General features: G+C 39.5%; 1 protein-coding gene across 1 annotated transcript in view; it reads left to right on the forward strand.

Annotated features, from left to right (window-relative positions):
- kpnb3 (karyopherin (importin) beta 3) overlaps positions 1-12054 on the forward strand; it is a 59770-nt gene that overhangs the window by 7373 nt on the left and 40343 nt on the right. The window contains exons 2-5 of the mRNA XM_072578013.1: positions 4951-5031; positions 6913-7105; positions 9115-9217; positions 11640-11736. Of these exons, the coding sequence (XP_072434114.1) occupies positions 4951-5031; positions 6913-7105; positions 9115-9217; positions 11640-11736 (474 nt within the window). The remainder of the gene's footprint in view (positions 1-4950; positions 5032-6912; positions 7106-9114; positions 9218-11639; positions 11737-12054) is intronic.

The following is a 12054-nucleotide window of genomic DNA, read 5'->3' on the forward strand; positions in this document are numbered from 1 at the left end:
TCCTTCCTCAGGTGTAATGCTCCATAATCCTGTCAAGTCAAACCCATCCCTTTTGTTGTGAGGGAAGGCAGTGGAAACAGCAGTTGAGATTGTAAATCAAACGCCACAATTCCAAGCTGGTTATGCTCTAAATTTGCATAAGTAGCAGATTTAAACCATGACTTCATCTGGTGAACTTCCATCTGTTTCATCTCATTAATATCTTAGGAATGTTGGTCAATAGTTTATTTTCACAAGATGTGGGCGTCACTGGCTAGGCTGTCATTTATTTCCCATTCCTAATTGCCAAAAGGTCTGTTAAGAGTCAACCACATTGCTGTGGATCTGGAATACCCAGACCAAGTAAGGATGGAAGATTTCCTTCACTGAAGAACATTAGTGAACCAGACGGGTTTTTCCAACAATCAATGACAGTTCCTTTAGACTCTTAAATTCCAGATATTCAATAAATTCAAATTCCACTGTGTGCTCTGAAGGGATTTGAAACTGGGTCACCAGAACATTATTAGATTAGATTAGATTAGATTAGATTAGATTACTTACAGTGTGGAAACAGGCCCTTCGGCCCAACAAGTCCACACCGCCCCGCCGAAGCGTAACCCACCCATACCCCTACATCTACATTTACCCCTTACCTAGCACTATGGGCAATTTAGCATGGCCAATTCACCTTGCCTGCACATCTTTGGACTGTGGGAGGAAACCGGAGCACCCGGAGGAAACCCACACAGACACGGGGAGAACGTGCAAACTCCACACAGTCAGTCGCCTGAGGCGGGAATTGAACCCGGGTCTCAGGCGCTGTGAGGCAGCAGTGCTAACCACTGTGCCACCGTGCCGCCCATCTGGGTCATTGGGTTAAGAGTCTAATGATAGCACCTGTAGGCTAGCTTTTTAGGGAAGAAAGTTCCAGGTTTCCATTATCCTTTGTTTGAAGAGGTGCTTTTTTAATATTCCTTGAATGACTGAGCTTTAATTTTAATATTTATGACAATTCTAATTTCTTTGAAGCCAAGTGATGATTCATTAATTACTAGAGGGATCAAACAAAACAACTTTGAATGTACAAACAGTTGCTCAAAGTTAAATCAGTGCACTGCTAGATAGGTGTTAATGATTACTGGTTATAAGTGTTAGAATACCATGATGTGTCTCAACATGGAATATCAGGGACATGTATGAAGATGTCAAAGAGGCAACCAATCCATCGGAGGGCAAAAAGCTCCATTTAAAAACAAAGGCTGGGAAGTCATCAATAGAAATAAACAGGTGACTGAAACACTATCTTGAGTTGTACTCATTTTAAACTGGTTAGAAAATTAGCTGCTTTCTGAAACTGCTCGCTGTGAATCTTCTCTGTTCGTAACATGGTGTAAAAGAACAGCTATAACAGTAACATTGGAGCCTTTTGCAATTCACATTAGGATCAATCAAGTTTGTATTCTAGCACTGACTGATTTTTGGAGAAGATTTGTAGCTCAGGTTGTGGACAAAATTGACATTGTTAATGTCCTTTTCTGGTTCTGTCACAGGCTGCAGGAAAGCTATTCATCCTAGCGCATACTTTGATTGCAGGCCAGCTATCATTTACTGCTGAGGAAAACCTGTAGTATCAAATGCACATACTTGCTCATACCTGTGGAGTTTCTTTCAGCTATCAGCAGCAAGAAGACCAATGTCCTGTTCCAGGACATTGCTATAATGTCATCTATCATCATTCACAACGTGTTACTGAAGGTTGTTGGTAGTTTCACATTGAGAAGAGTGAATCAGTAGAAATCTGTCACTTGATGCTGATAACAACGCACACTTTTCAAAGGCTGTAACTTTTATATCCAAGTTGATTAGGACTGTGTGAAGTAAGAGCAACCTGATTGAGAACACCCAATTGCAAGTCTACCAAGCCCTTGGTGTCAAAGCGCTCCTCTAATGGTGAGATATCTCTATTTAAAAAGGGCGTCGATTTTTTTTTTAAAAAAAAGGTCAGTTAGCTTAGCGTCTGTCATTGGGGAAAAATGTTTGAGTCTGTTATAAAGGATGTAATGGTGTGTTTACAAACACAAAACCAAGCAGTCAGCGTGACTTCACAAAAGGGAAATTGAATGACACATTTATTAGCATCCTTTGAGGAAGAAGCAAACAGCATAGATATTGGAGAAGCAGTGACCAAGAACTGGGGATGCTGGAATTCTGAACAAGAACAAAATGTTGGGGAAACTCATCAGGTCTGATGGCATCTGTAAAAAGAGAAAAGCAGAGTTAATCTTTTGAACCCAAAGACCCTTTTTCAGACGCATTAATTCTTTGTCTGTAGATATTGCCAGACCTGCTGAGTTTCTCCAGAACTTTGTTTGTAATAGAAGTCAGTTGCGATAAGCATGGTATTTTCAGTATGGCAGCTTGTAATCGGAGCAGGTGCCACATTGAACAGTGGTGGAGCCGCGATTATTTACACACTCTATTAATGACATGGATGAGGAAGGTGAATGCAGAATAATCAAGTTTGTGGGTGGTACAAAAAGGTGGGAAGGCAAATAGTGAGGATGCTGTGCAGATTCAACAGGGATATGGACAAGTAAAGGGAGTAGATAAAAACTTGACATGGTACATAAAGTGGAGAAATTGAGGTTATGCACTTTGGCAGGAAGAACGGAGAAGCTGAATATTTAACTGGAATAAGACTGCGGAAAGCTACAGCACGTGGATTTAGGAATCCTCATGCATGACAAAAGCTTGCATATAGGTTTAACAAATCGGGAAAGCAAATGGAGTGTTGGCATGATCTCAAAATAAAGGGTAACTTGTTTCAGGCAGAGATGAGGCATTTCTTCTGAGGGTAGACAATTTATGGAGTTCTTTACTCCAGAGCACTGTGCTGGCTGGGTTAGTTATACTCAAGGCTGAGAGAGATTTCTAACTGATAAGGGAATTGAGGATTATGGAGAAAAGACAGGAAATTGGACATGATTCTCTGATCAACAACGGAGCAGAGTCAAAGATCTGAATAGTCTCTGCTTCCATGTCTATGGACAGCACATGCTCAGGAGAAAAAGCTGAACAGTTTCCATCTTCACTGTCTCAATATATCCTTAGCAACTCTGAGGGCAGGGCTCATGGTATTTCCAGTATACCCTCATTGCTAAGCCAATGACACCTGCACTGCCTTGGCCACATTCAACAGATGGAAAAGTGCCATGTACCCGATAATGTTCTTTACAGTGAGCTGGCCACTGGGTCTCGAACTGCTTTACCTCAACTGTGAGCGAGATATGAAGATAGCTGACATTAATGCTGTATACTCGGCTGTGGCCTCTAGAGGCTGGCAGGAATGGTCTCGGAAGCGATTTACACACACTTGAATCTTAGCTTGAGAAGATAAAACAGGCCATTTTAGCCCCATTATCTTCCTCTGTAGTAAATGGAGCAGACACTGCCTTCCAAGAATGGGATTCCTGAGCAAGACCAGATGATGCTTAACAATATTGGCCACCAGGGTCCAAACCATTTGCCTGGTGAGGCAAATGATTCCCAGCGCTATGCCTTTTAAAGCCAATAAGTCTTTCCTCCGGTGCAGTGCCCAGATTTGAATATAGCCCTATAAAAGAGCTTCAAAGCTGTAACCTAACTTTTGTCCCTGTTTTAATTTCATCTCCTTGATGTAAAGACAAAATTGTATCAGCTTTTTCTTTCTGCTTGGAGCAGATCTTATTTCATTGACAGGTAGACTGCATCACTGCGTGGCCAGCTTTTGTTGCCAGTTGCCAGTGAATATAGTGGTGAGCTGTCATCTTGAACTGCTGCTGTCTATCCATGTAGGTACACCCACAGTACTGTTAGGAATTTTGACCCAGTGACAGTGAAGGAACAGTGATATAGATCCTGATCTTGAAAAAATGTGGCATGGAGGGAGATGTGCAGGAAGTTATTTCCATCTATCCGTTGCCCCTATCCTTCTAGAACACGATAGTTGTGGATTTGGAAGCTGCTGAGCGTTGATGAGTTGTTGCAGTGCGTGTAGATGATGTACACTGCTGGTGTGCATCTAAGCTGAGTTTGCGCATTTGAAAGTATTAAATGGGGTGTCCGTCAAATTGCTTTTTCCTGGATAGTATCAAGCTTAGAGTATTGTTGGAATGGCACTCATCCAGGCAAGTGGAAAATATTTCATTAGACCCCTCACCTGAACCTTGTAGATAGTGGGCAGGCAGATGATTTAGAATTCCTAGCATCTGAGCTGCTGTTATAGCCACAATATTTATATCTTTAGTCAAGTTCAGTTTCCGGTCAGTAGTAACCCCCAAGATGACAGTGAGGCTTTCAGCAATGATTAGTGTGTATTTTTGTGACTGAATCTGTCGGTGTTGGGGGAATAGCTGGCTGTTCCAAGCAGGATTGTCTTCCCATTTGGTAATCTAAGCTTTGCTCCATTGAGGTAAACAAGTTTGTCTGATTCAAGTGTGATGCCAGTTAATGTGTTTGGGTGCCAAGTTCATCAGGGATAACCTATAAATGCCTCCAATGTACAACTAAACTGTCAAATGTTTTTCCTCTTATTGGATTCTCTTGGCAATTCAAATATTTATCTGGTGGCTCTCAGATTTGAGTTGCTCCTCTTTTTAAAGGAAGCAGTCAATGATATGTTAGTGCTCAACACTTTGGAATGAAGATAATCTCATAGTTTGCTACATTTTTAAAATAATTCTTGAGCTTTTTGAATCTTTGTTTCTTCTCTGTTTTAGAGGCACCAAATCCCTAAACCCTTTCTGCAGATTAGTATAGATGGCAGACAATGCCGTGCACGAATATTTCAAAGCTAATTAGGATTCAAAAGTAGCCAGTAGTTTTATGAAGTTTTTTTTTAAAGAGACTTCATTATTAAAAGGCAATGTAAATGTATATAAAAAGAGAATTTTCAACAATGTCACATTGTTTAATCTTTTTGTTATTCAGGAAGCCTATGAGAATATCCCTGGCCAATCGAAGGTCACGTTTCTTTTGCAAGCACTCAGGAATTCAGCAGCTGCAGAAGAGGTAATTATCAAAACCTTTGCTTTCTCTTCAGCTCAACATTGAATAATGCCTAGTGGATGAAGAGCAAAAAAGATTTGCGTTGATTTAGTGCAGGATGAGTAGTCAAAACTTGTTTTAGTTCTTTCACAGAGTGTATGAAAGGATTGAATTGGGATTCTAAAGCTATATCTCAATGTGAGCAGGGTCTCCATTTGTTTCACATCAACCAAAAAAGTTTATCATCCACTGTTTATGACTTCTAACCTTCATTTGCATTTTTCAGATTGGAGGTATGTTAAAGACTAATTGCGTTATTTTAATAGGATTTATGACGAGTTTTGTTTTTATAACCATGATACCATAGTAAAACCAAAGCCCTTAGTCATTATGAAATAGAATTTGACTTAAGCCCCTTATGATGATATAACGGTGGCCTAAAGCTTTGTAAAAGTGATAGGTTTAACGGGCTATCTTAATTCAGAGGTGATGAGCTTGAGAGGATTTCAAAGTTTAGGCAATTAGCAGTTGAAAGCATTAGTTCTTGAGCATTTCACTATTTTACAATTGTGATGGTGCGCAGGCATTTTCCATAGAAAACATCACTGATGTCAATGTTTAATGTGGGTGGAGAAATTCAGCAAATAGAGTACAGTCCTGTGATTGGAGCATATGTTTTAAGGGGTGCCATGCAGTAAAATATGGAAAGGTCAGAGGGATATTGCACTTGGCAGGAATGCCATTTGTGCTTTTTGCCACAGCAGTTTTTGTAATGAGAAGGACAGAATTCAAACTGGGGAGTTTCGAAAATGGAATAAGAACATGGCATAAGAACATTAAAAGGCAGTGACTTATTCTGCAGGTTTCAGGCAGCTGAGGGGATAACTGCGCAGGTGCTTAACTTTGGAAAGAAAGGAATTGATGAAGTTTAGTGACCTTGCCTTTGCCAACATTATCTCTTTCATAGGAAGTTTGTTTTCAGTGAACTTCTTTAAACTTTCCTCCAGAACTGAACTGAATTCCTGATTTCACAGTTTTTCAAGGTACAAGTTTGTGAGCTGATGGTTGAAAACAGTGAGTAGGTTTGACAACAATGTAATGGAAAGCGCATTCTTTCCACTGTGCAAAATGCAGCCTTCTATGAAATTGAGGTTCTGAGGGACACGTTGGCGTATTGATAAGTCATTGTGCTAGTAATCCATAGGCAGATGCTCTGGGGACGTGGCATCCAGTGATGGCAGCTAATGGACTTTAAATTCAACAAACCAACAGCCAGTCAAAAATGAATGTTTTCTTGAAAAAGTTAGTTCACCTAATTCTGCATCCTTATTTTTGGTATGTTGGAGTTGTTGAAGGGTTGAGCTTTCAATATGTGATGTAATGTGAATGGACATTAACATTTTAGTGTTCCGAAGTACTTGTTATGGGAGGTTTAATAACTCGCTCCTGGGTGCAGGGCAGTTTACTGTGATCATTGTGCCTGTATCTGGCTGTGTGGCATTTGATATAAGTGTATCCAGAAAAGAACTGTTTCAACTCTCAAAATAAAGACTTGTCCTTGTATGATTGTGAAACGCTTCCCTTTATTTATCTTATCAAAACTGTTTCCACTGGTAGGAAAGTTGGTACTAGCAGACCTAGATTTAAGGAAAAGGAACTAAAGGTGAATTTTTATTGCTCGGTGCATTGTGTTGATATAAAATTTTAAATAATAAAATTTTACCTGGGACTTAAATATAAACTGGAAAGGAAACTTATCCATTGTTATCAGGAAGGAGCAGGGGCCCGATTTGAGTAACTGTTTCAAAGATCAGGCTGTGTTAATCTATGGTCAATTTAAACTTCTAAAAGTCACTGCGTTATTTATAAACTGAGAGGGTGTTAATTGCATTTTTCTTTGTACAGGTAAGACAGATGGCTGCTGTTTTAATGCGGCGAATGCTTTCTGCATCTTTTGATGAGGTATTCCCAAGTCTAGCACCCGATGTGCAGAATGCGGTCAAAGGTGAACTGCTTCTGGGTATCCAAATGGAGGGATCATCTAACATCAGGAAGAAGACTTGTGATATTGCAGCAGAGCTCTCTAGGAATCTAATTGGTTAGCAACTTGTAATATCCTTAATTTCTTATTGAGCTTCAATGTTTCTTAGAAATGGCATTTTACTGCAACTTTCAAGTGGGAATTCCAGTCTATAAATAGAACATGTTTGCATCTTTTTTTTTTCTTTTTTTTCTCAAGCCCCACTATCATGTGCTAATGTTAAATTGGAACAATGATTTTCGTCTAAGGTATGAAAGTTGCTTGAGTTTGGGCTGGTTTCCCCCACTCTGTGTGGGGATATCCAAACTGTTAAGTACAGCTCTGTGAAAAGCACTGATTGATATGCATGCTACTCCTTCCAGCAACACTCTCATCCCTTCACTGAGTAAACAAAATAGAGTCCGGACACACGTTCTTTTGGTGTCAGCAGTGATTCAGAGCACGTTTGCTTTTGAGTCACAAGATTCTGGGTTCAAATCACACTCTTGAGACTCAGCACAAAAATTAAGATTAGCACTGCAGTGCAACATTGGGTGAATGCTGCACTGATGGGTATTGTTTGTCAAATGAGATGTTAAACCAAGACCCCATCTGCCTGTTTCATGGTGGATAGAAAACAAAATCTTGGAGCACTGTTGTGAAGAAGTGTTTGTGAGTTATCACTGGTATCCTGTTCAATATTTACCTATCAATGAACTTTGCAAAATACAGATTGTTTGGTCACTTTCACATTGATGTTAGAGTTTTCTGAGCTAAATTTCCAACGTTACGACATTGGCTACACTTCAAAAGTATTTTTTTGGCTGTGAAGTGCTTTGAAGATGTCTGGTGGTTGCGAAAAGTACTCTGTAAATCCAAGTCTTTTCATTTATCCCACGATATTTAACATTTTTTTTTATTTGTGATAATGTACTTTACACCATCCATACGTTTGACTGTTGGTGATGGTAGTGAAATAAATGGGCATTTGATAGTGATCAAATAAGATTATGGACACAGTAGTAATAGGCTGTGAAGCTTGTAAATATAAAATTGTTATAGGATATACTGGAAGATTACAGGTACCTGTGAAGCTAAACATATGTTGAGCAGAGAATGGAGCATAGAGGTTTGTAGTTCTAAGGGCTGAGCTCCTTGCAATATTAATGACATCTGATGATTAGCAATAACGTGAACATTATGAGTGAAATAAAAATAAAAACAAAGAAAGCAAGCCTGAGGGACGTTTCCCTTATGAAGACAGATTGAGCCGATTAGGCCTGTGTTCACCGGAATTTAGAAGAATGGGGGGAGGCATGTGAGATGTTAAAGGGGATTGATGGTGTAGAGTGAATGTTTCCCCTTCTAGAGCAATCTAGAAGTTTTAGGCGAAGAGGAGGCAGATTTAAAACTCAGATGAGGGATTACTTCTCTAAAGTGTTTGTGAGTTCATTGTATTCACTAGCTCAGAGTGAAGTGGATGCAATAAATTTTTAAGGAAAGATTTTTAATTAGTAACTAGTTAAAAATTATAGGGAGAAGGCAGGAAAGTGAAGTTGAGGCTGAGATGATGTCATCCATGATTTGCATTAAGTTATAGAGCTCCTCGAGGGTCTGAATTGCCTACTACTCCAAGTTATGTTCTGGTGTTCTGAAGTAAACCCACATCTAACCGATAACTAACTAGGCAAGAATTTCAATGGTGCAAAGAATATACTCTAATTTCAGGAAAAACAAATGAGATATAGTAATTATCAGAGTCTTCAATATTGAATACAGGACAAACTACTTTACTCAGTCTTTGGAATATGAAACTCAGCACTGCACTTGTACAGTGAGTAATGCAACTGCACTTGTACGTGAGGGAGGAAGAAGTAAAAGCAAATTGATAGGATTACAAGTGGAATCAGAGGTGGTTCCTCAAATTATTGAGAGAAGATGGGCTCTTCCTGAACTGTAGATTCTATTCATGAAATCAAACTTTCATTTGGATGACAAGCAGACTAATCAAAGTAAATAAATGACTTACCAAAAAAAAATTCCTGAACAATTTGTTCAGACTGAAGATGTTGCTTGTTTATATTTAGATGATGATGGAAACAACCAATGGCCAGAAATTTTGAAATTTCTCTTTGAATCTGTCAGCTCCCAAAATGTGGCGTTGCGTGAAGCTGCTTTGCACATTTTCTGGTAAGTCCCATTTCTTGACTGTTGCCAAATTGATGTTTGTGCAGCTAAAGGATCAAAACATGTCACAGAACTGACACCAGTGTGGGTGAGTGCTGCACAATCACAAAAGATCAGTACCTTAATGTCTTCTCAGTTTTCCTACTACCATGGAATGTGAAAGTACCGGTTTGGTTCAATGATAGCAGTTTAAAATTCTTAAGAATTTGCAGCCTCAAGACATTCAGCCAGTAGGTGTTTGTTCTTGAAAACAACTACTGAAGTTCAAAGGGATCCTTTGTTGTGCAGTGGTAGTGTTGCTCCCCAGGAACCGGGAGGCCTGGTTTCAAGTCCCACCTGTTCACCCACACGCACCCCCCCCCCCCCCCCACCTCACCTTTCGTGGTCTGAATTGCCCTTAATGGCTTTGCATGTAAATTAATCAGTTGGTGAGCATGGTCATTTTCTGGTGGTGGGTAATAGATGAAAAGATACCAAAACAAAAAAAGTTCAGTTGTGTCTCAGTGTTTGATATGTATGTTTTTTAAAAATCAATTTCAGTAAAGGGCTCTTGTGGCACAGTGATAACTCTCCTTATCTCTGAACTAGGAGACTCGGGTTCAAGTGCCTCTACCACCCACTGTGGAAAACGTTGCCCCTCAGGTTCCTTTTAAATCTTTCCCCACTCACCTTAAATCTCGGCCTCTAATTTTGGACTCCCCTACTCTAGGGCGAGATGAGGGGGGGGAAAGATCCTGGCTATTCATCCTATCATGCCCTTCATGATTTTATAAACTTCTATAAGGTCACCCTTCAGCCTCCAACAGTCCAGGGAAATAAGTTTTAGTCTGTCAAGCATCCTCTTATAACTCAAACCTTCTAGTCTCAGCAACATCCTTGTAAGCCTTTTTTGCACCCTTTGCAATTTGATAACATCCTCCTCGTAGCCGACCACCATCTTATAGCCGGCGTACATGAATAAGAAGGTCTTAGAGGGATATGGGTCAAATCCTGGAACTAGTGTCTGGTTGGCGTGGGTGAGTTGCACCGAAGGATCTATTTCCGTGCTGTATGACTGACTGAGTGAGCTGAGATGGCTAAATCCAAATCAATCTGATAGGGTTAAATGGATTTTTTTTGTATGATTTGAGTTTTATTTCCTTTGTCATGAGATATTGTTGTTGTTAAAGCTAACATTTGTTGCTCTTCCCTAATTTCACTTGTTTTTTGAGGGCATTTAAGAGTCCAGTCACATTGCTGTGGATCTGCAGTTGCATGTAGACCAGACCAAGTAAAGATGGTCAGATATCCAGTCCAACCGGACATTAGTGAACCACGTGGATTTTGCACCTACCAATAGTATTCTATTTATATAAATTCAATCTAAATTCTATCAACAGCCATGGTGGAATTTGAATGAGGGCGGTAGATGGCTTCTGAATCGCAAGTCCAGTGAAATCCTCAATGCTTCTGCCTCCCCTTTAGTTATGGAGTTTAATTCTATAACTATTGCTTAAAATCTGCTGGTTCAGATCTTGCACATTAAGATTTATGCTTTGAAAGTCATCTGTGGTGATGCTTCTGATATTCTAAATTTACTCTATCTGTTGTGCACTGTTTCCAATATTAACCTGCAGAAATGTGATCTTGACAAGTGTCCTACTGTGCACTGCTCCTTCTAATACTAACTCCATTTCTTGGAATGAATAGAAGATCAGGTGGAAAAGTGAAATCTTTCTATCTTCAACTGAAAATGGGATTGACATCTTGAAACCCTAGGACATCTGAAAGCTTGCAAAATTTCAGCGGTTTTCTCCGACGTGATTTTCATTAGGCCTTCGTTCCCCATTGAGATTGTAGTTTGTTACTCATATTGATCTATTTCAAATGGAAACCTTTCTCCATATGCATACTTGAAAGGCAAGTGGAATTTCATCTCCAGGCACATTTCTCCACCTCCTTCCAGTCTTCAATTAAATTTCTGGCAGTATTCACCAGTTTTTAGGTAGCTTCTCTGCAGAAAGCAGAAGTTCACATTTCAGGTAGATGACTTTGTGCCAGAGTAAAGTAAGTTTAGAGAGGTAGTAACTTTCTAATGAGTACAGAAACAGGAAAAGCTGTGATGGAGAGACTGGAGTGACTAGCTGATGCACGCATGCAGATGGTAATGGCACCAGAATTTGTGTAAGGCTAACCAGTGTTTAATGGAGCCCAAGGAATTTTTGAGGGATGATTACTTTGCACATAAAACAAAGGCAGTTTAGATGCCGAAATTGTATAAATTTCTGTTGGTGTTTATACTGTTAATGTACACTTTTTTTTAATTTTAGTTTTTAAAAGCAACTACTGATTAACCCTGAGGGTATGATGATTCCAAAATAATTAATTATTAGTTAACTCCGTATTGGACTATAATTTGATTTTAATACCAATCTGTGTTTAACAGGAACTTCCCAGGAATTTTTGGAAACCAGCAACAGCATTATCTTGACGTTATCAAACGAATGTTACTTCAGTGCATGCAAGATCAAGAAAACTCAACGGTAAGGACTGTCCATATGAATTAGCACTGCATCCTCCTCTGTTTTATAATAGGAACTCTGAGCTTATTGAATGTTTTTTTTAGAAGACTAAAAAGCTAATGAACGAATGACCGTTGTAGGTACAGTATATATGTATGAGATATAGGTGTATATCCTGTAAACATAATGTAAGAAACAGGAGCAGATGTAGGCCATCTGGCCCCTCGAGCCTGCTCTGACATTCAGTAAGATCATGGGTGTTCCTTCTCATGGACTGAGCTCCTCTTACCCACCTACTCACTTTCAACCTTAGCCAAATTGAACCGTAAAAGAATTATC

The sequence above is a fragment of the Chiloscyllium punctatum genome, chromosome 9, assembly GCF_047496795.1.
Source record: "Chiloscyllium punctatum isolate Juve2018m chromosome 9, sChiPun1.3, whole genome shotgun sequence".
NCBI lineage: Eukaryota > Metazoa > Chordata > Chondrichthyes > Orectolobiformes > Hemiscylliidae > Chiloscyllium > Chiloscyllium punctatum.